At 28.3% G+C, this 27220-nt stretch overlaps 3 protein-coding genes across 5 annotated transcripts; 2 read left to right on the top strand and 1 right to left on the bottom strand.

Moving 5' to 3' along the window:
- Positions 1–359: 359 nt before the first annotated feature.
- LOC145741749 (uncharacterized) lies at positions 360–3166 on the bottom strand. The gene is made up of 6 exons (XM_082559395.1): positions 3025–3166; positions 2799–2947; positions 1934–2057; positions 1370–1565; positions 1113–1251; positions 360–982 (listed from the first exon to the last, which is right to left on the bottom strand). The coding sequence occupies exons 1-6, from the start codon at positions 3085–3087 to the stop codon at positions 919–921; spliced, it is 735 nt and encodes a 244-aa protein (XP_082415521.1). The 5' UTR covers positions 3088–3166; the 3' UTR covers positions 360–918.
- Positions 3167–5674: 2508 nt separating this feature from the next.
- Positions 5675–7167, top strand: LOC145741750 (RING-box protein 2-like). Its single transcript, XM_082559396.1, has 2 exons — positions 5675–5857; positions 6801–7167. The coding sequence occupies exons 1-2, from the start codon at positions 5713–5715 to the stop codon at positions 6965–6967; spliced, it is 312 nt and encodes a 103-aa protein (XP_082415522.1). The 5' UTR covers positions 5675–5712; the 3' UTR covers positions 6968–7167.
- A 2829-nt stretch (positions 7168–9996) lies between these two features.
- Positions 9997–26497, top strand: LOC145744064 (transient receptor potential cation channel subfamily A member 1-like). Of its 3 annotated transcripts, XM_082562158.1 has the most exons (26): positions 9997–10149; positions 11122–11308; positions 11690–11811; positions 17036–17201; positions 17580–17773; positions 18004–18173; positions 18524–18667; positions 19027–19194; positions 19554–19722; positions 20060–20176; positions 20477–20692; positions 20935–21035; positions 21191–21323; positions 21439–21597; positions 21891–21992; positions 22456–22533; positions 22761–22919; positions 22989–23059; positions 23223–23354; positions 23576–23702; positions 24009–24178; positions 24367–24496; positions 24744–25010; positions 25277–25399; positions 25558–25664; positions 25754–26497. In XM_082562158.1, exons 1-26 carry the CDS (start codon positions 10000–10002, stop codon positions 25962–25964), a joined length of 3873 nt encoding a protein of 1290 aa, XP_082418284.1. In that variant the 5' UTR covers positions 9997–9999; the 3' UTR covers positions 25965–26497. The 3 variants fall into 3 exon arrangements, with proteins under 3 accessions (XP_082418284.1, XP_082418286.1, XP_082418285.1); XM_082562160.1 differs by lacking the exons at positions 9997–10149; positions 11122–11308; positions 11690–11811 and adding an exon at positions 14009–14055; XM_082562159.1 differs by lacking the exons at positions 9997–10149; positions 11122–11308; positions 11690–11811 and adding an exon at positions 15470–16139.
- Positions 26498–27220: the final 723 nt, after the last annotated feature.

Raw genomic sequence — 27220 nt, 5'->3', positions numbered from 1 at the left:
AAGAAGAAAGCGAATATGATTCAGTTTTTTTTAATGAATTTCTTTTGGAAAATGGAACTTTTATTGAATATATGTTATAACCCGAGTATTTTGACGCCGAATTGGGAAGGGTAAACAAATCTGATATTGTTAGTACGCACGTGTTTGAGGATTTTAAATCAAGTTTGTGTGAAGGCAGGCTGTTAAATACAAACTAGTAAGATGTTTATAATATCTGTAAACTTATTCAAAATACTTAAATCAGTTAAAATAAATACAAATTATGAGTGGCTCCTGCTTTTTAAGAAACATGTTAAAAAATATTTAGTATCACTTAACCTTGCTAAACAGTAAAGCTAATCCGTCTTTTTTGTTTTTTATTTATTTAACAATGAGTTTTTATGTAAATAAAGATGCCATGTGACAAATGTGTTTTTCTAAAACTGAGTTTCCCAATCAGTATGATGTAGGGACAACAGTTTCCCAATCAGTATGATGTAGGGACAACTGAGTTTCCCAATCAGTATGCTGTAGGAAAATTAGAAAATCGAAAAAAAGTAAAACAATTTCACAGCATGCATATAGAAAAAAATTCAATAAGTTAAATTTAAAAAAAAAAGAAAGTCTAAAAATAGGTAATAAGATATTTTAGTGAAATTTGAAACATGCAGTCAACAAAACAAATATATTTCATTAAATCAGTACGCGCAATAACCCTCACAGTTGCTTTTCTTAATTCGTTTAGCTACACAAAACAATATTTAAAGATCTTTTTTTCCATGATATTTTTGCTTACATTACCAGAGAAATGTAATGGCATATAGCAAGCCATTATAAGCTATTTTTTGAAAGGATAAATTTGCTTTAAAGGCAAAACATAAGTACCTAGTAAAATTAATAACTTTAAAAAGTGCACTTTTGTACAAGAAATATTTTTTGTTAAATTAACGGTGGCAGAAAAACTTCTTCTTCTTCAAATTCCTCCGTGCTGTCGTTGGCAAAACTGTTAAAAAAATAATTGAGGTTATTCAAAACATTGACGTTTCTATATTGTTTATATAACTAAAAATATAGCAAACTTAAAAAAAACTTTGGTTTTCATAATATTAGGTGCGTACCGGTTTAACACTTACCTAACCGTTAGATTTTGTTGCTTCATAGAATTATATTTTCGTCGATACCGTATCAGCAAAAAAACACAAATACAGATACCAACAAATAAAATGAACAATGGAACTACCAATCCGACAATGAGCCCAGTAGAACCGCCCTCTAAAAAAGATATTGTTTACCATTTTACTAAAATCTAGTTGTTAGAGTAATCGTAAAAGATTAATAGTAAGGCGTTTAAGAAAAAGATTAAAGCGGTAAAATTTTGTTCAAGTTTCACCTGTTTTTTTAACAGACTCATTGCCAGTTGTCGGAATATCAACAACAGTGGGCGGGGTTTCGGGTTTTTCGGTCACCTTCTCTACCTTGGTGAAGTTCACATCCTCCGCATTATCTGGTGGCTCAATAGATTTGGTCGTTGGGGTTGTCAGATTAAGTTTCGGTGGATCTTGTACTCCCACTTTTGTTGGTGTAACCTTTAAATCAAATTTAAAATTAGTTATATACCATCCAAGGTAACACCACATAAGACTTGTTAGGTACAAATCACATATGCTACATAGGATAGACATACACTACATTTATGCATTGACATAAACCTTATTTACAAAGAAATAAAATGAATTATACATCATTTCTAAAACTTAATGATAAAAACGTGTTAATCAAGGTACTTTTGTTTAAAAACGATGCCACACCTAATCTGAAAAAGGCTCATACTTTAGTGCAAAATAAAAGTTTTTTGAATATTTATAAATTAACCTATGTTTCGATGCAAAAAGTTGTTCACATTAAGTTAAGGTCATATGAGATACACACTACAAATAGTATTTAAAAAAATTACTTGGTTTTCTGTAGAGGGAGCAACAGTCGGAGTGGATATAGTTGGATTTTTAATTTCCGCGTCAACTTCATTACCCTTGTCTTCGTCAACTTCGTCAACTTCGTCAACTTCCGGCAAAGATGGACTAAAAAATCATTTTGTCATCAAATATGTAACTTTTAAAATATTAAAAGTGGATAATATCGTTTTTAAACTTTTTATGTTAACGTTTGTAGATCTACTTTTTGTTTAAACAATGTTTTGTTTGTGCAACGTGTTATTCTTTACGAATGTTTTGTAGTTTGCTATTTAACGCATGTATGTTTTGTTGTTTGATATTATACGCACGTTTTACTATGCCAAATCTGTTAAAGCACATAACTATGCCAAATCTGTTTCTACGTTAAGTTGATTATTAAATAAATTTACATGTATCACCAGTCATTTAAAAGACTATCTATAAAATTAACGTCGACTTTGGCATTTTTAGATAACTTTTCAAGAAAGTTAAATATGATCTTATGTTATCTAAAAAATTAAAAAATAACATCGGGCTATGCTAACTAAATTAAAGAAATTATGATACATTAAGCAAAGTTAAGACTTTAGAATATATCGTAAATATGCTTATTTTTTCAATTTTGATAAGGTTTAGAAACAGGTTATAATTCAGGAATATTTATCCAATGGATAAATACATAAAGTTATTTAAAAAAATAATAAGGCTAAATTGACGATATATTGTATGTAAGCATATCTAAAATTAAAGGCCTTTAAATAAATAAAACTACTATTTGTGATATGCGAGCAAATGTAGGTTGACAGTTTCAACTATATTAAGACAATTAAAATCTCGACTATAGGGTGAATAATAACTAAAACTTACTAGATTTTGATTAAACACTGTCTTTCACAATTTGGTCCAAAGTTCTTGTGCCCAGAAGGGCATGTTTGGCATGAAAGAGATTCCGGGTCACGGTATTCCATCTCACCGCACAAAGTCATCTTAGTAGTGTTCCCACTATGAATTCGACACTAAAACAAGTTTAAAACAATATTTGTTTTAAATAAATTTTAACTTTTTAGAAATTACATTTGAATGATATATTTACCGGTTTTGGCTCGCCCTCGACCATTGCAAAGCCAACTAATACCAAAAAAAAAACATTTTCCATAGAACGCTTGAACAATACGACATACCGAACTTTGTTTTTTTCATAAATTTATTTATTTAAATTTTTAGTAAAACTAAATACCTAAATAAAAATAAACATATTATCATACAGACAAATTATAGTTAAGTATTACATATTAATAGTGAGTAGTTTTATGTTATATAGAACAATTTTAAATATTTTTCAACTACATAGTGTATAAAAACGTGCGGGAAGTTATAACTAAATAGGCTTTAAAAAATTACAACTAATAAATTTGTTGACCGTTATTAAACAAACTCAGGCCAAGATCTGATGTCTACAAATTAAAACAATAAAATCCTTTTTTAAGTTACCTTAACCACACAATTCAATTAACGTTTAAGCGGAGTTTTTTTCATAATTTAAACTTTGCCTTATTTGAATCAAAACCATAAATCAATATTTAAACAAAAAATAATACCCCCTTTGCTATCTGCCTATGTATATTACATGGCCATTGTTGCCATATTTGGGTATTCTAAACTTTGATATATATGTTGAAGCTTAATTTAAAAATTAAAAAATAAATTAAATTTTTTCTAAAACTAAACTAAAAAAACGTCAAATTTTTATTTAGTTAATTTGATTTGCACTAACGACGTCACAACTTGGAATGACGTAATTAAAATAAAAAATTCGTGTTCAATTCAATACTAAATATATATTTTGTAAAATAAATACCTTTATTCGTAAAATATTGTCTGAATTTATCAAATTATTAAAACTAGATAAATCATTTTAAAAGGCATGCCAGAGACAAGCCTGGTATTACGAAATTAGTCCCGATCGCTGTTCGCTGTGTGACGTCATAAAATCACACATTTTAACTACATCTAATAACACATAGGTTAATGATTAAAGTATACTTAGATTATGTGGGTCTGATGACGTAATATTAAATATCGTATTTACACAATGGTTAAAAAACACGAAATAGAGTTGTTTGTCATTATGCCTATCGCCTAATCGTAATCACCATAGCTGGCATAAAACCAATTAGATCCACAACGTTTTGCCTTGGTTCAATTCAATTCTCCCTAGCCTGATGTGTTTATTCTCTATTGATGTAATTTACGTAGCGCATATCTAAATGCTTAGTCAATTATGTAAAGAGGGTTTTATATTCTTTCTTTGTTATTTCATGCCTTATAAACTTTCAGTAACTAGCTTTCTTACCCGACACAATCACTAGTCTTTCGACCTTCTATCATGCATTATAAATTTAAAATACCTAATGACGTAATAACTTAGCTTTTACGAAATTTTTTTCAATTTAAAACGAAATACCGCCAAGGGAAATTACCAAAATGCCATTTTACGCTCATCTATTCTATTTGTAATAGGTGATAAGCTGTTATAATAATAGCTTTGGTTATAAATTGATAAAAAGGGTGAAGATTACAACATTGTTTTATGATCATTTAAAATACCCATCTTTTAAAACTCAACTTAAGAGGCTGTTCATTTATTTGACATCATTTTTAAAAACAAAATTAACGAAAACTTTAAACAATTTGGTTTTCTAGAAATGATCTACCTTTCTACAAATCTAGAAATGATTTACCTTTCTACAAAAATTTAAATCTACCTTTCTACAAATAATTTAATTTTACCTTTCTAGAAATAATTTAAAAACCTTTCTAGAAATATTTAAATGTTTAATTTACACTTACAAATCATGAATATAGATTTAAACCGTTTTTTTTTACTTTATATCAAAAAAAACTTATTTAAGTAAAGTTGAACGTGCAACTGACCTATATTTTGCCTTTTGACTAGGAATACTGAGAAATAAACAAGTTCTCACCCACAGTCACATACCGACTTCACGCGTGACTTAAAATCAATGAATAAGCGGGTAAGCGCGGCGCACCTTTCAGGCTTATCCAAACAATTACGTGTGATACAATGTAATGTTTTAATGTAACTTCTTTGTTCTGATTAGATAATACAAACTTAAAATACGTTATATCATTAACTTCACCAAATATTTTTGTTCAGATTTAATTCTTATCTTATTGATTTTTTGCAAATCTTTTGATCTGACTTTTTAGTAATGTATAAAAACGTGCGGGAAATTATAACTAAATAGGCTTTAAAAAATTACAACTAATAAATTTGTTGACCGTTATTAAACAAACTCAGGCCAAGATCTGATGTCTACAAATTAAAACAATAATTTTTTTTTTAGTTACCTTAAACACACTATTCAATTAACGTTTAAGCGGAGTTTTTTTTATAATTTAAACTTTACCTTATTTAATTCAAAATCATATATTTTATTATTTGGCAACATCGTATTTATGGATTTTAACAAATGTTATAATTCGCTATAGCGAATAACGAGTTATTCTAAATAATTAATTTTTTAATGCCAGTATTTATATTTCAAAATTAAAGTTTTAGTTAAAAAGTAAAATTGAAAGTATTTAAAGTAATAAATGGCAAAGGTAAAAAACCCAAGTTTTTTATTTGAACAGAAATGGGCGGCAAAATAGCAAGAATATTTTTTAGTTTTTTCATTCTCTCACAATTTTTTTTTTGTTTAAATTACTTTGTAGGACTATATCGTACTTAATATTACACAAAAACGCTTGAATCTCAATGGAAACAAACAGTAAAGCAGCGGGTGATAACGGGAATGAAAAAGTTGATCAAATTTTCACGTTAAAGAAATGGAATGCTGTGGCAGTGTGGAGTTGGGATGTAGAATGTGATACTTGTGCGATATGTCGGGTTCAAGTTATGGGTAAGTAAGATTTATTCTAGATTGGTCACATTTATATTCTTATTTTTTAGTTTTGTATTTATTAATCTGCAATTAAATCGGCTTTAAATGGTGTAGTGGTAAGAACACTTGCTACACCACACATGAGGTCGTGAGTTCAATCCCCACTGATCTCATGCTGTAGCTCTTGAGTAAAGCGCTATAAACGGTATAACTCCTGCTGAGCCAGAACTTAATTAGCAGCATAATTATCGGGCAATTATAATCTATAATATCCCAAACTGCCACAGGAAACTTGAGACTGGGTCTAGGTAACTGATGTTACTTTATGTTAAGGTCATTCAGTCGACCTTTCCACATCGAGAATAAAGATATATACAAAAAAAATGTGAAAAGGTTAACTTTACAACCTAAACAGATAGTAACATCATTTACCCTGACCAAGTCTCAAGTTGCCTTAGGCAGTTTGAGAAAAATTATTGATAATAACAAGGGCTTTACTCAAGGGTGCTACAACATGAGAGCATTGGGAATTGAATCCAAGGTCTTATTTATATAAATCTTGATTCAATCCAAATTGTTCCATATTGTTTTATGTAATGTTCTTTAAAATGTAGAGATAACAATAAATTAGAGTTTAGTTAAACAAATAAAATTCTGGACCTGGTCAGAATAACAAAAATAAAAATGTTTTGTGATATGTATTTTTGAAATAATAATAAAAAGTAAGATTTTAATTAGCAAAATAACTTGCTAATTACATTTTACCTTAATATTTAGCGCTTATAATAATTAAGGGCATTAATATGTCACCTCTAAAATGTAAATTGCTTTAAAGGTGGCATAATGTTTTCCCAGCTATAATTCGACTATTAAAATATTTGGCATTTTGGCAAAATATCTTACATTATAAAAAACTTAAAAAAACCATTTAATGGAATCAAAAAATTTATAATTGTTTTAGATGCTTGTTTAAGATGTCAGGCTGACAACAAACAAGATGGTTGTGTTGTGGTATGGGGAGAATGTAATCATTCTTTTCACAACTGTTGTATGGCTCTATGGGTTGAACAAAATAATAGATGTCCATTATGCCAAAAGGAATGGATAATACAAGGAACTGGAAAATAAAACTTGTTTTTTTTAAATAGGATTTTTTTGAAATTGTTGTGTTAAGAGATATGTTATAAGGCTGTTTCATATGTAAGCATGTTTTAAAAATTATAAGGTAAAAATTGTTCAATATAATCAAACAATAAATAAAATAAATAAGATATTAAGTTTTTTGTCACATTTGTTTTTTAAAAAAAAACTTATCAAACTAATTATTATCACACTGTGTTAGACAAGTTATGATTTCTTGTTTTTTTATTTTGTTATATATTTTTTTAAGCTAATTTAATTTATTTAATAAAAATATATATAAACTATTATTATAACAATTTTTTTTAAATTAAAAAAAAATCATGTATAATATACTGTAATCCATTATTTGTCTTATTTTTTTGAAATTGCCTTTTTTGTTGTATATTTATTTATATGAGAACTATCACAAAAAATTGCGAAAAGTCAAATTTCTAATAAACAACTTTTATTACCCTTAATCCCGGTTTATAAAAGTTATCTGAAAAAAAGACCCCGCACATTTAAATATAAGAAAAAGGGGAAGCCACCTTACTCTTTTGCGTTGGTAAAAGCAACAGGATAGGGGGTTCGCAACAGGGTCACAGGTGCTTTACCTAATTTAATATGCAAAAAATAAAGCCTTGTATGGAGCTTAATTTGATATGAGCAAAACACAAGATAAGTAACTGTTTAGCATACAAGTTTCGATTTATTTTTGTAAAACGTATTATATATTTATATATATATAGAGCTTAGAAGACGATATATATACATACCTTAGTATTCATGTATGTTCAAATTATAGACTTTTAAAATAAATAAAACTGTCGTTTGTGATGTGTTGGTGAATTATCACGGGCAAATGCCAAATATTACTTGAGAGTTGCGACCATTTTATAACAATAAAACACCGTGTATGGCGGGCTATCGAGTAGTCTTTCTAATATTTAAAGCATTTTAATGTATTGCTATACATTTTAAAAATAATTTATTAGCTAATTAAAATATTGTTATAAAAATTTTATGTTTATATGTTAATTTACCTTCGCACTTACATTTGACTGTTTTATAATTTATTAATTGTTGTATATTTATTATTTAATAATAAGTACAACAAACGTACATTGAATAATATCCAAAAATTCTTTATTTTTGGTGATTTTATGGGGAACCAAAAGGCAAGTTTACACCAAAAATTTAAATTTCAAAACCGCAAAAAAATTTCCCTTCAAGATTTTTTTATTAAAAAATATCTCAAAACTTGCAAACGACATAAAAAAAAGTGTTTGTGGGCAATTTGGGTTTTACCCACTAACTTATATGCAAAAACATAGCATCTTAACATCGCTTAAATTCACGATCACCTGAGGTAGTTTCTTAAATGCAGAAAAATTCTGTAACACTAAAAGTAACTTACCATGACTTTTGATTTTAAATGTCGCGGTTTTTATTTTATTCAGAGTCATTAGGGCAGTCAGGTTAACTAGATAGAACGATACGATTAAAAATTATAGGTGAAAGGTTTATACTTTCTCGTATTTTTGCTTAAAATGAATATAAATGATTAAACTCGTATAAAAATGTGCATTTTATTGACAATTTGTAGCCTAAAATTTTAGTATTTTTGCAATTTGTTAGTGTTTAAAAATGAAATAAGTATTTATTTAGTAAGTAATAATTTAGTAAATAAATAAAAATCAAAAAGTAAAAATTAATTAAGTTAGCAGTCTCTTTATTATTCAAACCAAATATTTAATGTATTATTTCTAAATCTATTTTTAATTGTCGGCAATCTGTTTGATCTGTATTTTTATTTACTAGAATTTTGCCAATCATTAATTTTAAAGTACACTATATACATATATCCACGTGTACGTGTTACTATTCTTTCAAGTACTCAAGGTGTATAGTGTTTTGTTAAGCAATTCGAGTACCCAGCGTATTATAAATATAGCAGACAGTTAAGTAGGTTATAAATATGCTAAATAATAGCGAAAGACAGTCTGTGTTGGGCTAAAAACCGTAAAAAATTGTGTATTATAGCATGTAAGAGAGATGTACTGGTTTTATAGGTATAACGATATGCTCAAATGCCAATATGAGTGTACCATATATGTAAACATCGTAAAACTTTAACATTATGAAATTTAAAATAAAAATCAATTGCTTAATATTAAATTAAAAGATTACTGATGCTTAAAAACAGAATTATTGGCAAAGATCATTAACAGCTTCCATCGCAAACTAGCTATTACTTTCCGGCTGATTGACTTAATAGCCGACGGGTAAACATATATATTTGCTACATAACGATGCCCAGTCACTTCAGTCAGTACATTCCAACTGAGCGTAGTAAAACAATACCTCAGAGCGCGTGGGCTACTGTTGTAAATATAAGCCCTACATGTGTTTGCTACTAAGCAAAATAGGATAGTTATTTTCCGGTAAAAAATGTCTAGTAAGCTGGTATAGGGTATAGAGCATCTTTAAATAATCCTATACACTATTTTTATGTTAATAAAAAGAGTGCAAATATTAGTGTAGTAGATTTTAGAATAGTGATTTTGAGCTGTAACAAATACAAACATAGAGAAAAAAGCTTTTATTAAAGAGACTAGAAGCTTACATTTTGTTGTATTTGAAGGTTTTGGTTTACCTATTTTACCTAATTCTAGATACCAAGGCAAATGTATTTGAAGTTTTATTTATATTGGCATAATAGCTTTACTTTGCACGAAATCAAAATAAGGCATAAGTATTAAATATTCAACAAAATATGTTTATTTAACTATAGGTAAAATAGTGTATTGTTAAATAAAATAGCAGAGTAGATAACAAAAAAAACAATTTGCGAACGATATAAGTGTGTTTATTTTGTACAAGTTTAATATACACAAACAATTAGCATAATTGTATTAACCGATGTTATGTTTTAAAGGTTGTGTTTATGGGAAATTAATTATTCACGATTTCGTTAGTATTAGGACAACAAAAAGCTAGGGAATATGTCATCAGATTCGGCGGAGTTAGCCGAACTAATGCCTACCATTAAAATTAATGGTATAAGCATGCCAGCAACAGATTCTTTGCAAAATGAATTTGAAAGGGAAAATGCTGATAGGTTTAAAAGAATAAAAAGTAGTTCTGACCGTAGAAAAAGTAGCTCTGGGTCAATCCGAAGACTTAAGGTAAAATAAAATTCAAAATTTTATTTATATTTTAGCGTATTTTTTAGAATTTTTATCTCCTAGAATTACGTAACTTTTTGAAATTTTGTCAAAATTTTTATCGTGACATTATGATGACTCATGTTTTTTGCTCTGACTGATGACACGGCACTTTTTTCCAGATTTGTAATTCGAGATTTAAAGATTTTGTAAGATAAAATTACAAGCATATTTAAAGATTCCGATATTTGAAGTCGCTTACTACACAATATAAAAATAGAAAAAACCTTTTTTGAATATTTAATGCAAAAAAACTGTATTCCGATACCCGTAATCAGATTACGATAAAGTATGTGAGACCCTTATTCTAAGACCGTATATCTTTCAATAAATCTTAAAATTTTGTTTGTAAAGGGCAAACAAAAAATATTATGGATTTTTAATACGCTAAAGTGTCATATGCTACCGCGTCATATTTTACGGATGTCCTTTTCTTGGTTTGGTATAAAAGGTTGTATTTAGGAGAACCGGTATTTAGTTTATTGTTTTGTATTGTTATAATCTTGAAAATGAAAACGGATAAAAAATGCGATAAACAAAATGTTGCGGCTAGTAAAGATAATGAAATGGGCAGAAGATTTAGCAAGGTGCTTAGAAAGTTATAAAAATTAAATGACAAAGCTGCATGTAATTGTTTTTGAATTGATTGTATTTCATTTTTGGTAATAAACTTTTAATATATTTACGCGATTTTCTTAACATAAAATACATTATAAATCAAGTTAATTATTTTTTATGGAACTTACAAAGTTTTTATAAGTTAGTAAGCTTAAAATAACAGTATGTATGTTAATAAATAATACATAAACACCCAGCTTAAGAACAAATGCTATGGAATCAGTGAGACTCGAAATCCAGACATCACAAACTGCAAACTGACACTATCGCCAGTAACTCATATTTACAAACTAATCATTTAAATTTTACCTTTAGGCTGTGTATAGTGCAGTGAAAGCGACCGGACTCAGTAGCGTAAGTGGCACACCTTCAACATCCAGGAATAATACTCCTGTGCCTAAAAGAAAACCTCCGTTGAGGAAGAGGAGCTGTAAACGGAATTTGTCACAAATGAAAAGTCATGATGCTCTGTGTGATTGCAAAATATGCGCGGGATGGATTGGTAAAATATTTTAGGTTTTTTTAAAAAAATTTCACGTTAGAAGTTGTATGATGTATATTAATTTATTTATGTCCTAAAATTTAAAGAAATAATTTTTTAATTTTTTGCGTAGAATTTTTTAATTATATTTTTTTTTGTGTTTTTTTTTCATTAAAAATTTGTTATTTTCTTGAAGTTAAAAATTATTTATTATTTACTTTCATTGATATATTAACATTTTAAAATTATTGATGAAAACTTAGTAAAAAATGTAGTGCTTGTAAAATTCTTTTTTGCATTAATTTTATGTAATTTTACAACACTAAATTCACTCCGATCTTAGCTTAGGTATTTTTTAAAATAAACCTCAATCGATGTTAACAAAATCACAAAACATTTCAGACAGAAATTTTGGCAAACTTAACTCGTCCGAGAACTCTCTTGATGGAAAGGAATTGATTCAGGTGAGAAATGACGTCACAACCACGTGTTTAATCACGGATAGTCCGATGTATACGTTTAAGGTAAAACAGTTTAAGATGTTGTTTGTTGAAAATAAGCTTGCACAATTAGTTTGAAAATGGTTTGATCTTCAGCATATTCTTGAATTAATATAACATTGTAAAAATCTTACTTTTTGCATGTTTAAAACTTTGATTTTTTCTTTGTTTTAAGTTAAGAAGTTAGATCTTATTTGTTGTCCATTTTATTTTATTTGTAGCTATATTACTTGTAATTTTATTTGTTTAATTTTCACGCTTGTTAATATGCATGACAAGTTAGCAAAATCACTTAAACTTTTTTGCTAAAAAATTAGTTAAAATTTTGGGTTTTGTTTTGCAAAAAAAGGAATTATTTTTATTATTACTCAATTTAATGAACGTTAAAACAGATGTAATACAAATTAATAGAATTTGGTAAAACGTTGTAGATCTTTTATAAAAATAATAAATGTTAGTTTTTGTATACTGTTACTAGTATAATGTCTTTTTTCTAAAATATTACTTTATAGCCAAAAATTTCATATTAAACAGTTGCCTTTTAATACAGGTAAACAGTTAATATTTACGGCTATTTATAGAAGATAATAAATTTGATTTTAACTTATTTATTTTGTAATCAGATAGTACCTTAAATTCAATCGATCAATTTATTTATTTGGATAGTTCGGCAGGATCAATATGCTATTTAAACATATAAAAAACAGTTTGCTATCGTTTAAAAATCAGTATTGTCGATTTTCTCGCGGTGGTAAATATTTAAACAAGATATTAAACACCTATCTTCTATATAAATGGATCTTATACTAAAGTATGATTAATATAAACGGGAAGGTAAAGGTCCTATAACACATATGTTGCATTAGTAAATATTGGTAAAAAATTGGTTGTTTTTTGTTTTGTTTGTGAAAATATTTGGCTCAGTTATTTATTTTTTATTAAAATGTATTTAAAATTTTTTTTAATTTAAAATATTAATTTTTTTTCTGAATTGTTACGGATAAAATTTCCAAACAATTAAAAAAATTAATTATTTTGAATTAAAAAAAGTTAAATTTATATTAAAATTTATTCAAGTAATATTCTTGTTAAGAATTTTTATTATCATAAAATTTTTTATACTCTAAAATAGCCTTTTTTACAATGTTGAATAAAGGAAAATTGGTATCTAAAATATTACAAAATATTTGGTAATTCATACGCATTTTTTAATAATTTAAATTTTGGTGTTAAAATATTTTTTAGTCTTTTCTTAATCCGACAGATGGCCATGACATAAAAAAACATTTTTTCATTTCTAGCACCTGTCCTAAAATGCTTCGTCATTTTAAACCACATAATTTTGCGAAAACGTCTTGTCATCGTGTTTATTTATTTAATAATTTTAAAATGTTATTTTTAAAACATCTTTTTTTTCTTGTCGTTGCGCAATTTATATGTAAAGAGAAAAGACCTCACATTTTAACAAAAATTGCGCGAAAAATAATAACATTTACCTACGGTTATCAAATTTGTTTATCAAAATTTAGTTAAACAGTATTAATAATTGATAAGTAGCATTATCAAATGTCCTTAACTGTGTACTTATCTTAAATTGAAAAACCATTAAATATTCTTTTATTTATTATTTAACATTTTAAAAGTGAAAAAATATTTATCGGTTAAAAATAATATTTTATTCACTTATAAATGTTTAAAATAATGTCAACTTTTTTTCGCAAATAGATTTTTTTATTAAGATTAGATAGCAATGTTTAAAAAAATACTTTAATAATTTATTAATTTATAATTTATTAAATTTTATTCCGGGGTAAATTGTTTTAAATTTCTTTTCGAATTTTTGTCATGCAACCTACCGTAACATACCTTTAAATAAAAGAGAAATCTTTAGTATTTTGTATGTTATGTAGGTTGCATAACTAACAATTTTTGTCATACATTGTCGTAACCTAACCTTAAAAAGTACTTGAAAAAGTTGTCGAAAAATATGTTTGAAATCCAGACAATAAGTTGTTTTTACAAGAAAAAATAAAATTAAGGTTAACTCAAGACTTTAGGAAAAAGTTAGTATTTATATCAAGCAATATTTTTGAATTACTTTTTTGTACCGTTTAGAGAAAAAACAATTTTAAAATAAATTTTCTAACTATGGAAAAATTTCGACGCCTACGTAATAATAGGAAATGTGACGTCATAAGTTGTGGCTCGAAACAGGAAAATATTTCATCTCGTGTATATTCTGAAGTGGAAACTTCAAAACTGATTGAGGTTTGATTTTTTGTTTTTCAGTTTTAATTTGTTTTCTAAATAGGTTATTTTAAGGTTAAACTAAAATTAATTAAGTTTAGGGGTCGTAGGTCGTATTTTGTTCATATTTATTCTCTTGAGCAGTAATATTATCGTTCAAAAAGTTTTAGTTTTAATTTAGAGTGCGGCTTAGTATATCACATTTGTTTAGCTGTATTATTTTTATGTATTTAAACTATTTTTAAAAAGTAATTTCAGAATAAAAAATAATTAAATTTAAATACAAAAAAAAAGCTTTTTTTATTTTATTTCTTATTTTCGTATTGATTGTATAAAAATTAAACTTACCTTAGGTGTTTGAAGAATAATAAAGATTTTAAATTAGATATTTTTTTAAGCAACTGTTAAAAAAACTTTATCGCAAAAACAGTTAAAAGATATCTGTATAATGTATTTAGTTTAATCAATTATTTATTGTTAGTTAAAGAATTCGTTTCGTTCAATAGAACATCGGTTAGTGTCGACAATCTTTAAGATTAGCAGTGTAAAAATAACGAATAGCGTATCTGAAAATATGCTAAATATTTATTGTTAAAATGAACAAATTAAATTTTATTGTTTCAAAAATAATTGAATGTTAAAAAAATTTGATGTTAAATTCTTTAATTGCAGTTATTTAAAAATTTTAAATACTTATTTTAGCATTTTACTTTTTAGAATAAGATTTGATTAACTATATGGCTTTGTATAAATATGATTAATTGACTTATACTAATATTGACATTGTCAGAATAAATACCACAAACCCCTAGTTATACCTTTAATTTGTAAAACATTAAGCTTAGATTTATGAGAGGGTATAAAATAATATATAACGCTTTTAGTATTTTAAATCGAAATGAAGGTATTGATTTCTTCATTTTAGCATAAATATTTAGGCTTTTTTTTGTTTAGAATTAAGAGAAAGAATTGTTTTCCTTTTGTAGAACGGTTAGAGAATAGTATTTTAAATCTGTGATTAGACAAATAAAAAAAACTAGCTTCAGGCTTTTTACTAACGCTAGGATATCCGACAAGGTAAACGTGTTAAAGCTTACGTAGAAGGTTAGTGAGTCAAGTTATGTTTAATATACAAAATATTACGATACAAACTTGCGTTCAATTACGAAAGTCAGCAAAAGCTATGCTAGGCCTATTGATATTAAGCAGACTTAAATATGTTAGTTTAGGTATATATATATATATATATATATATATTATATACATTAGTTTAAATTAATGTAAAGTTGTCAGGTAAAATGGATCTTTTAAAGGTGCACGTTAAACGTTATAAAGTAACTTTTATAGCTAAACATTTATAACTGATATCAAAAATATTTATTTGTGATGTTTGGTCATATTTTAATGATAGGTTAATAAAAATGTGGAAGTATAAGTCTAAATTGACAATTAACAACATAAATTTAATGTTTAATTTACCTAATACAAATAATAATGTATGCATTAATGTCAACTAATGCGTTAAAAAATCAAAGGTTAATAAATGTTTCAATGCTGTATCAACAATGCTGCTATTTGTCAAAGCAATATTAACGAGCTTAATATACTTGCTAAGGCCATTATAGTTATTTGCAAAGCGATCTTAATAAGCCTTGAGTTGACAGAAGCTATATATGTAAAACTTAATGTAAAACTATTTGGTGCATTGTTTTTAGTGCTTTTATATTTTAAATGATTTTTAAATGACAAAGTTGTAGAAAATGAGTCGAAATTCAATAATTAGTATTAAATCAACTTCTAGTCGGGTTTTAGAGCCTGTTAACGTCGACTTGGAATTCGGAAATCCTGAAAAACCAAACGATAAAAACTACAGCAACGCAATTTCACGAGAAAGCAGCATTTACGGCGCTAAAAAAACAGGCTGCTTCGAAAACTGCCTTTCGGTGTTATATAACGAAGAAACCGATTATGATATTTATGACGAACAAGTATCGGAATTTGACATAAACAGTGACCAAGTATCAGAATATGTTGGTTATCATCAATGTACACTAAGTCATACTGCATTAAGAAGAGCTTTTGATAAAATAAATATGGAAATGCAAGTGGGTTGAATTTTAGGTTTAAAATAATAATTTTAGTAGTATTTTTACTAGGTTTTATACAACATTTTTATTGTACCTTTTTGTTTATTAATGCAGTTTATTTTGGCATAGTTAAATATTTAAAGGTATAAACATTTTTATTTAAAGGTATTTCTAAAGTTACGTTTTAAATTTTTTTAAAAACATTTAAAAAAATGCAAACTCATTTTAGATTTACCTTAGTCATGATTTTTTATACCTTTAGTATTTGTCATGGTCAATTGTTTGTACTTTTTAAATGTGTTAACCATATCTAATTTCATTTGTTGTTTTATGTTACCATTGTTTATAGTTGGCTAGCTTTTTGTAAAGGTCCACCGTTTATATAATAGGAGATATTCAGTTCTAAAAACCTTAAAATAGTGAACTACAATAGCGCTTGCACTAGCATGCTTTAGTTATTGTAAATTTAATTATAGTGTTAGAGTAATTATTGTTGTTACTTCATGAAAGTGTTAGTAGAACCGCAAATATGTTAAGTCGAAATAAAAGGACAGTTAGTCCTATATCTACAACTGTAGTTAACCATTTTGATTACTTAGCCGATATTTTTAAAGTAAATAATAAAAACGTTATTTTTGGTATTGCACCGTTTTGTTTAATTTATTTTTTAAATATGTAACTTTTTAAGAAATGTGCATGCTATTTGTTAATGTTGAAATGCCAGTTTGTATATTCAAGCTTTTTAACTTACAAGCACGGCGTTAAAATATTCTTATATTATTTCATTTAATTTTTACAAACAAAGTTTTATAAATATAATAATATGTAAGTAACTTTTTTTTAATTTAAAAAAATTTGGAAAAATTTTCTTTTTTCAAGATAATAAATAACTTAAATTAATAATTTCTTTGTAGCTTGCAACAAACGGAAAAGTTTCCCAACTTGCAGACCTTTGCAATGCTGATCCCGATCGCCTTATGGCTTGTGACCGGAAGGGTGCCACGGTGCTCCACCATGCGGCAATGGCCGAACAGACAAAAGTTATGAATTATATTTTAAGTCATCCGAACGGGCAAGAACGTAAGTTTTAAATATTTAAATTGAGCTAATGTTACTTACTTTATCTCTCCTTTCAGTACGTGTAATAGTCAGAACATTTGGCTTCACTACACGAGGTCTTGGGTTTGATCCCCACTCCCCACGTGCTGTAGCGCCCTTAAGTAAGGCGCTGTTAATTATATTAACGCTTGATGCTGAGCCAACATGTAATTCAGGCAATTATAATCTATATTATCCCAAATTGCCAAATGCAAATCAAGACTGGGTGGGGTAACAGATGTTACTCTATGTTTAAGTCGTAAAGTCGACCTTCTCACTTCGAGGATAAAAAAATATAAAAAGGGGCATCTTAACTAAAGCATCTTAACTAATTTTTTTATATAAATTATGTTTTTTTAGTTCTATCTGCTACTGATGATCTACAAGCTACTGCACTTCATTGGGCGGTCTCCAGTGATTCCGCATTAAGTGTTGATTATTTGTTAAGTGTGGGCGCTGATCCGACCTTACGTGATAATAATGGTTATCCTGCTATACTACTGGCAGTGAAGCAGAATTCGTTGCGGTCACTTAAAGTTTTGATAGATCGAAAAGTAGGTAGTTTTAATAGTAGCTTATTTTAATCAAAAACTAAATATTAATTATGTTTAATAAAACATCTTTAAAAAGAAGGTAATTATGCATGAAACTCCAAATTTATAAAAACAACTGTGCTGATTTAAAAAACTAATAATTTGTTACCTTGCATCACAAACTAAAAATACAAAAAATCTTTTTATAAGAAGAAAAATTTAACTTTTTTTAAATTTTTTTTTATTTTTAGGTTGATATAAACATGCGTGGTTCAGGCAACAACACAGCTTTACATATCGGAGCTCACACTGACCACGTGGAGGCGTTCAAGATGTTATTAGATTCAGGTGCAAAGCCTTGTTTACCATGTAGTCAAGGTTATAGACCTCTACATGTTGCTGCAGCGGTAGGATCAAGAAAGTAATTTAAGTATTATTTTGTTTGGCAAGGTGGCGTACCTGTTATACCAGCGGATTAAGGGCCAGAAGGTTTTGAGTTCAAGTTGCATCAATGCTACACTATTTACTATTAAGCCCAGCGTTTACAGGTGTAGCTTAACACCCCATTTAGCACACTTAATATAAATGTACAAAATAAGTCATGCAAAAAATAAATTGTTATAATTTTCTTATTTTTGTTTAGGTTTTAAATATCAGCTAAAAATATTATAAATATTTATTTTGCTGGTGGTAGGCCTAATAAATCCTAATAACTCTTTCTGCATATGTATTCGTTTGAATCTTTGTAATATTTTTTATTATTTGTTTTAGGGTGATGCAACTTATACTTGCTCAAGGAGAGAAATGGGGATATACAGCTTCCCAGTTATTAACTTTTGGTGACAAAGAACGAAGTAGTCCACTACACACCGCTGTTACTGGTGGAAATATGTGCTCGATTCGACTCTGCTTGGAGTAAGTAAATAATACGTTAATGTAAATGTACCAAAATTTGGTTGAAAAAAAAGGTATTTAAATATAAAAAGCACGCAACGGGTCTATATATATTGTAGGTCTAAGGTGATAATAACCTTTTTCTTATTTAACTTTTTTTGTACTGTCACTAATCGTAAAGCGCTAGCTTTTGCTATTTTGACTTAGTTTAACTAGGTTACTATTCTAGCAATATCGGCAAACAAAAATAATTGTAAAAAGCCAAGGCACCAAAAAATGTCATAAAATTAGGTTATAAATTTTCCATCCAACACCAAGTATAAATAAACAAATACATTAATGGTAAACGAAAAATTATAATAACTAAATTTTCACTCCAGGTTTGGTGCCCGCTTAGACACTAAACAGTCTGATGATTCGACACCACTTCATATGGTTTGTGGACAGGGTAACTTACAAATAGTTAAACTTATGTTCGATCTGGCCCCGGAACAAGCGAAAGCATGTTTGTCTATTCTCGATAAGCAAGAACAATCGCCACTGCACAAGTAAGTTGAATTAAGATTTTCGCTGTTAATTTTTTTGTAAACATTTAAAGCATATTGCTTATTAGATTATCAGGCATATATGTGTGAAAATTTTAAGAGCTGCATCTACGTTTCAAGTCTTTTTATTAGGCTTACCCACATTTAATAAGCTTCATTTTGAAAATGATTTACTATTTATATAAACTTACCTTTTATTTATTCAGAATTAGTTAAAAGAGGCTAAACCAACTATAGCTACAGAAGTTAAAATATAACTTGAAACTTTTAATCTAAAAATTACGTCAACCATGGCAAAATGCTAATATCTAGTTTATACTTATTAATATATAATACAAAATGTATTTTTTTTACTATAACAGAGCTGCGATGTATAACCATCCACCAATACTCAAATACCTGGTCGAAAAAGGAGCTAATATTGAGATAATGGATGCTGAAGAACGGACTCCATTAATGTTAGCAGCTTATCGAGAAAGTTGGGACAGTGTTCGAACTCTTTTGGATTTGGGAGCTGATATCATGGTTAAGGTAATTTTTTTAATATTACGCATATAAGACAAAACTTAAATACAATTTTTTGGGGGACCTTTTTTATTTGGTTTGCATACATATTATTTTTTGCCGTGAAAAGATTTGCATATATATCATTTTATAAGGTTTTTTGCGTATAACCTTGATTTTAAAAGCCCTTGACTAAAATTTATTCTTCTACTTCATTGTATAAACATACAACATTGTACTATATTGTATAAGTTTTATTTTTTACATACTATTTTTTATCTTTTTTAAAGTCTACGACTATATTTCACTTGTTTTAGAGTCTAGACTGTATATAAATATAAACCTTATTTTAACGCTATTCTAGGACATGGAGGAACGTAATTTGATGCACGTGATAATTTTAAAAGGAGGGGATATTTGTAACTTGGCTGAAAATCAAACCAAGAAAGAATATATGTCGAGTGTTTGTGAGATGTTTAACGTAAGTTTAAATACAACATAAATTCTTCAAACAATTAATGTATTTTGAATTGTAATAAACCCGAACTATATTTAGGCTACAATTGTTTATTATCTGTCGCATATACAGAACTCCTGCTAAGAAAACGCTTAATCGGCAGCTTAATTATTGGGCAATTATAATCTATAATATCCCAAATTGCAAAAGGCAACTCGAGACTGGGCTAGGGTAACAGATGTCACTCTATGTTTGGGTCGTGAAGTCGACCTTTTCACATCGATGATTAAGAAATACAAAAAAAATATTTTTTTGTTGTTTTAGAAACCGGAAACTCAGCAGTTAATGAGCCAACCCGATTCACGTGGGTGCTCACCACTTCATTATGCATGCCAGGAGGGGAATTTACCTAGTCTGAAACTCCTGATGAATTTCGGAGTCAGTGCTTTGCTAAAAACTTGCAAAAAACAATCAGCTCTGCACTTTGCGTCAATGTATGGAAGATTCAATGCATGCTGTCGGTTATTGGACAGTCCCCAGGTATTTATGCTAGTGCATTTATCAAGTTCAACTTTAAGATATAAAATTTAAGTCTTTTAAAGTTTTTTTTTTATCAATATGACCTTGAGTTGACAGTTTTGTAATGTTAATTAATATTATGGCATTAGTGCGTTTAGACTAACAGAAGAATTTATTTCAAAAATCACAATTTTATTTAAAAAATATTTTTTATTTGATGCTTAGATTAAATTAAATTTAAAAACAATTTATTGTGATGATAGGGTCCAAACATCATTAATGAAAAAGACGAATTCGGAATGACACCATTGCATTTTGCTGCACTTAACGGTCATGTTAAAGTTGTACAACTTCTACTAAACAGGTAATTTTATACAATTAATCACATTTTCAACTGTTTAATAACTTGGCAGGGTACGCGCACTAATAATTCTAAAAAATAAAATAATTTTATTAAAAAATTTTAATTTAATTTTTACTTTTTTACAAATCAAAGATAAGTTTTATATTTTTACGTAGGGGAGCTATTCTGCATCGTAATGTTAAAGGTGAATCAGTGTTGCATGTGGCGGCATCCAGCGGTTACACGAAAACGATTCGAATGTTGGTGGAGACCCATTTTCACCTGATTGATCAAGTCGAAGGAGAAGGGGTAAGTAGTTACTTTTTCCTGTGCAAAATTAAAAAAAAGTAGTTACTTCAAAATGTAGTAAAAATTATAAATTTCCATTACAAAATTGTTAAAGTTTTATTTTCTGATTTTCCAGAACACAGCATTGCATTTAGCCGCTAAAGCAGGCCACGTGAACGCTGTCGACTTATTGTTGAAGTTGAATGCGACAATATTACGTAACAATGCTGGTGAAACCTGTTTTACTGAAGCTATTATTGACCAAAATCGTGAAGTCGCATTTTCCATTGTACAGGTAAGGTTCAAAAGTCAAAAAAGAAACGTCTGGGTACCAGAAAAGATTAAAACAATTAAATTTAAATGTAATAGTTAATGAAATCTAAAAATTAAAAGTAATTTAACCGGAGGTTTTATGATGAATTCTTATTGAGGATTAAACAAATTATTGGTGCAAATGTATTATTTGTTTTTGTATCCACAAATTTATAAATAAATTTGAAGCAAAGTGCAAAATATAACATTTTCTATGTAGAATTTCTTGTTTATTTGTAAATGAATTATTGGTATAAAACAATATTCATTTTATAGAATGCACGATGGGAAGAAGCAATGAATGTGTTTCAAAAACATGGGATATTGATTTACCCCCCTTTTCTTCTACTTATTCAACAACTACCTGATGTCTCAGTGGTTGGTTTAAATTTGAAATTTCCCTATTTTTTATGCAATAAAGAGTTATTTAAATAACGACCACATGTAATTTAAAAAGCAGAAGGTATGTAAGGTATGCAAAATTTTTTTTTGTATATATCTTTATCCTCGATGTGGGAAAGTCGAATGCACGACTTAAACATAGAGTAACATCAGTTACTCCGGCCCAGTCTCGAGTTGCCTTTGGCAGTTTGGGATATTATAGATTATAATTGCCCGATAATTATACTGCTGATTAAGTGCTGGCTCAGCAGGAGTTCATGCCATTTATAGAATCTTACTCAAGGGCGTTGCAGCATAAGAGCAGTGGGGATTAAATCCATGACCTCATGTTGGTGTAGCAAGTGTTCTTACCACGACACCACGCTGCTGGTTCACTCTGCAACTGGTGTTTACAAAACCTATAAATTTTATACACTTAAATAAAATTGTTGTATTTTAGGCTGTGATGAATCGCTGTAAAGAAACTGCCGATGTAGACAAACGAAGTGAAGATTACTGGATTCGCTATCACTTCAAGGTAGGGTACAATCTTTTAAATCCTGGAAAAATTGCCCCATTATCCCTGGTATTTATAGTCTTTTGTATATGCACTATTGGTATGCACTTTTACAATAGCAAAATTTTTGTTAGAAATTGAAAGGTTTAAAACTACTTATGTAATATGATAATATCGACACATAACTTGATAAAAGGGTAAAGTTATGTACACAACTTTAGAGTTAAGCGTTGTATTTTTTGTTACAGTATTTGCAGCCTCCAATCACAATAAGAGACGAATTACTTAAACAACTGAAGCAAGTGAAGAAGGACAAACATGACAATCCAAGTGAAAAAGATAAATACAACGAACTTGAAACCTTATTTCCAATGGAAGAAAGCTGTCTAGCTCTTCCAGCTTTAAACGTAAGTTTTAATTTTATCTGTATTTTACATTTTTCGATTTCATATAAAAATTTATTTTGTTAATTTTAGAAAATGGTGGAATTTAATCGAGTTGAGTGCCTACGACATCCAGTTGCAATTGCTTACCTGCAGCAAAAATGGTAATGTATAAATTATTAGAGAATTAATAGTATTAAAATTTTAGTTTTTCTTCGTTTTAACCAGTTTGTTATTACACAATTGAATCAAAAGTTTTGTTTATTTTAAAACCTAAATTCAGTTTAAAGAGTAAAATTTGTAACAAATATTTTGTTTTAATTTTAGGAACGCTTATGGAAGATTGTTTCACAGCCTTAACTTGTTATTCTACATGTTAAGTTTATTTCCTATTACATACCTTGTTTGTACAATCAATTCTGGAATTCATGTAGAAAACGATCAAACCCCAGTTAATATGTAAGTTTCTTAGAAAATTTTTGTTTATGATCAATTGTTGTTGCAAAAATAAAATATTTTGCTTATGAAAGTAGTGAAAGTATAAAGTATAGTAAATTTTGGCGCTATATTAAAATCTGGCGATGCTTTTTTAATAGAAAGAACACTTGCTTTTTGTTTAATAAGTTCTGGTTTGTTTTGTAATAGGTTTTAAAATATGTGAATCTATTTCTTGTATTTAGTGTTAACGGGAGTGCACCGGCCAATTTTCCGATCTATTACTCGAACTTTCAATCGGCGATGATAATACTTCTCATTGTTGTCAACATTCTACAAATCGGTAAGGAAGGCGTCCAGATGTTTCAACAGGTGAGCCTATTAAGTATCATTGTTAAAATATATTGAAATTTCAATGTTGGACTTCTAGTACAACTTATATTCTCTCGACAAGTGTATATATCGCAAATGAAGATTACTATATAAATACAAATTGTGGTGCATTGGTTATGAAAAAGAAACTTCGACCAAAGGTTTCCGGTTAAAGTCGCACCGATTTCTCACTTTTGCTCCTTAGCTTGGTTATTACAAATAACTCAAGTGTAAAATAGAGCCCACCTCTATAAAGTAATAAAAACACGTATAAACTCATAACACGATTGTTTTTAAATTTTCCAGAAATTGGCCTACTTTATGGACATTACTAATGCTATGGAATGGTTGTTATATGTAACAAGCGTTTTATATGCTGCCCCATTTCTAACTGGTTACCCATTGCATTGGCAATTTGAGTTAGGCGCCGTTGCTATATTTATGGCCTGGTTTAACCTGCTTAATTTTCTTCAAAAGTGAGTGTAACAATTTGTTTTGGTAATTTAGTAATAATATGAATATCATTTTTATTTAAAGAAGGTAACAAATTTATTTCAATTGAGAATATAATCATAGGTTGCTAGCATAATTTAAATTATGCCTATAATACTAATATTTAGGCCCGCTCTCTTACCAATAGATTCATTTTTTTGTTTTTTTTAAGGTTCGATATTGCTGGTATCTATGTCGTGATGTTTCTTCATATCCTTAAAACCTTAGTTAAGGTTTTACTTGTATTCTCGTTTTTGATCGTGGCTTTTGCGCTTGCCTTCACTGTTCTAATGCAAAACGAGGTAGGTCTAAAACAAAATTATATTTCTAGCTTTATGGTGTTACCACATAGGATTTTTAGTGCAATTTATGCTGTAGCGATCTTGACTAAGGTTGTTCTTACTTGGCCCAAACCCAAAATCTAAGCAGTAGGAAAATAATAGACAATATCTTCGGGTCCACATTGTACCAAACGATCATTACCTAAAACAAAATAAATTTAATAATAAGGCCTAGTTCAAAATAGTGACACAATACTTTTGTTGGCAGGCTGACAAAGCATTCAGTGATCCAGGTTTGTCTATAATGCGGGTCATAACAATGTTACTAGGTGAGATCGGCTACATAGAGAAGTTCCTTGACCCCTTTGTTGATGGAAATCCAAACACTTTCCATTACAGTGCACCGAGTTTTATATTGTTGATTTTGTTTATTATCGTGATGCCAATATTGCTGATGAATTTACTGATTGGTTTGGCAGTTGGCGATATTGCGCAAGTTCAAAGCAATGCTGTATTACAACGACTAGCAATGCAGGTAATATTTTACAAAAACATCTGTTGGCCCCTCCTTAATATTGTAGTTATATAAACAATGCAAAAATGTCTTAAAGAATGGTTCTTTAATAAGTAGTTAAGTTTTTTTTAAATAAAACCTTGTAGTAATGGTCAAAAAATATATTGAAATGAATTTGTCAAAATTTATGTATCTTAAAAAACACTAATAGACAAGTTGATTTAACTTTTTTACCACCAAAAAAAAGACAACTTGATTTTTTTATGTAACTTTTAACTTTAATTCAGGTTAACCATCACACTTCTATCGAATCTCGCTTACCGACTTCATTTCTCAAGCGAGTTGACAAAGCTCATGTGACGTTGTATCCCAATCGATTTGGCGGGAAATTTGCACAAGCTTGGGGACAGGTAATTCAACGTTTAAAAAAATCCAAACTTAAAACTTGACTTAAAATATCATATTTTTGAAGCACCTATAGTCTAAAAAATTTCTGTGTGAAAAAGTGATTACCGAATAACTGTGCATAAAAACTACTATAAACGATTAACAGTTTATTTTTTTTTAGTTGTTCAAGCACACTGGCGTACAGTCAGAATATGGAGATGAAGAATCTAAAGATTTGGACTCAAACACAAGTCTATTGCAATTAGAACTCTCCAAGCAAAAAGACAGGTAAATAAACAATTTAAAGAAATGTATATATGCTTATTTGTATTGTAGGATAGATAAATTAAAAGTACATTTGTTATATTTTAACACAGAATCAAAAAAATGCAAAATTCCCTTGACCAACAACACGATCTCTTACGACTAATCGTTCAAAAAATGGAAATTAAATCCGAAGCTGAGAACCAGGACGAGGGTTCGAGTCCCGGTCTAAGTAGTTCCAAACGTCCAATCTTTTCCGCTTTACCTGGTGCAAGTGGTAGCAAGCTACTAGCAGTGCGAGCTTTAAAATCGTTTTCAAAATAACTTGATAAAACATTCCTTTTTGCCACATTGTGATTTCTATATTCGTGCCACTGTTTTAAGTTTCATTACTATGGTGGTAGACCGTTTAATTTTTATTCAATTTTACTGTTATAACTTTTTTGTAATTTCAATTTTATTTTGTAGTAAAGGTTTGCTTTTATAGCTTAGGATTTTGCTAATTACCTCGACCGAATTTCGTATAGCCTAATTTCAGTAAAATATAAGACTTTTTTGTAATGAAATAATTTTAACGTTAAACTATATTTTTGCGTTTTCTAAAAATTTACTGTAACGAAAACTGCCTATTTAAAAAGGGAATTGCTATTTAGATGTGTAAATATTGATTAAGTATTAACTGCCTTTCTATTTGTAGCGTGTTTAGTTCAATATTAGTCCTCAATAGATTTGACTTGAATTGGTGCTTTTCAGTTTTATTCAGTGGTTCATATATTAAGTATTTTACTACTATTTTGAGTGTATTTTTTAATGTTGTTGTAAATAACTGTCTGTATTTAAAATTTTATCAAATAAAAAAAAATATACAAAAATAAATGTGTGCCAGTCGGACTTTTATTAAAAATTGATAAAATCTCAAAACCTAAAATTTTATATTTTATTAGACGCGCATTACCTAACTAACATTTAAGATAAAACATTTCGCAAAAATTTTCAGTAAAACAAAAGTTTCAAGGGGACGTGTATCACCAACCCCATACCGCATGATATGGGTTAAACTAGGTCACATGATATTTTTGGCAAATAATATTGCATATAAATTTGAAAAAAAATAAAAAAAATTTTAAATCGAAAAATATTTGTTTTGTTAAAACTGCACAGGCCAAATTAACGTGTTTACAAAATATTTTTTGAAAATATTAATATTCATAAAAGTTATGACACTTTTATTAAAAATTGATGAAATCTCAAAACTTAAAATTTTGTATTTTATTAGACGCGCATTGGCCTAACTAACATTCAAGATAAAACATTTCGCAAAGATTTTCAATAAAACAAAAGTTTCAGCTACATTTTATTCTGGGTTTGATTAGATTACGTGATATTTTTGGCCAATGATATTGCATATAAATTTTTTGAAAAAAATAAAATATTTTAAATCGAAAAATATTTGTTAAAAAAAAAACATAAACCATTATAAACCATAACCCATTACATGTTGTAAAATACTTTATTGTCTTACCTTATTCAAATTTATGCAACAAAATTATTGCGCACCACAAATAGTAATTTATTAATTT

The sequence above is a fragment of the Corella eumyota genome, chromosome 2, assembly GCF_963082875.1.
Source record: "Corella eumyota chromosome 2, kaCorEumy4.1, whole genome shotgun sequence".
NCBI classification, from domain to species: domain Eukaryota; kingdom Metazoa; phylum Chordata; class Ascidiacea; order Phlebobranchia; family Corellidae; genus Corella; species Corella eumyota.
The sequence above is the reverse complement of the archived record's forward strand: the minus strand, read 5'-3'. Positions and strand labels throughout refer to the sequence as shown.

Coding starts and splice junctions, on each gene's coding strand:
- LOC145741750 (XM_082559396.1), top strand. CDS start 5,713: ATGGAAACAAACAGTAAAGCAGCGGGTGATAACGGGAATGAAAAAGTT. Junction 5,858..6,800: donor ATGTCGGGTTCAAGTTATGG/GTAAGTAAGATT, acceptor TAATTGTTTTAG/ATGCTTGTTTAAGATGTCAG.
- LOC145741749 (XM_082559395.1), bottom strand. CDS start 3,087: ATGGAAAATGTTTTTTTTTTGGTATTAGTTGGCTTTGCAATGGTCGAG. Junction 1,252..1,369: donor TGAGTCTGTTAAAAAAACAG/GTGAAACTTGAA, acceptor TATCTTTTTTAG/AGGGCGGTTCTACTGGGCTC. Junction 983..1,112: donor CAACAAAATCTAACGGTTAG/GTAAGTGTTAAA, acceptor TTTTTTTAACAG/TTTTGCCAACGACAGCACGG.
- LOC145744064 (XM_082562158.1), top strand. CDS start 10,000: ATGCCTACCATTAAAATTAATGGTATAAGCATGCCAGCAACAGATTCT. Junction 18,668..19,026: donor TCGATTCGACTCTGCTTGGA/GTAAGTAAATAA, acceptor TTTTCACTCCAG/GTTTGGTGCCCGCTTAGACA. Junction 21,036..21,190: donor GTACAACTTCTACTAAACAG/GTAATTTTATAC, acceptor ATTTTTACGTAG/GGGAGCTATTCTGCATCGTA.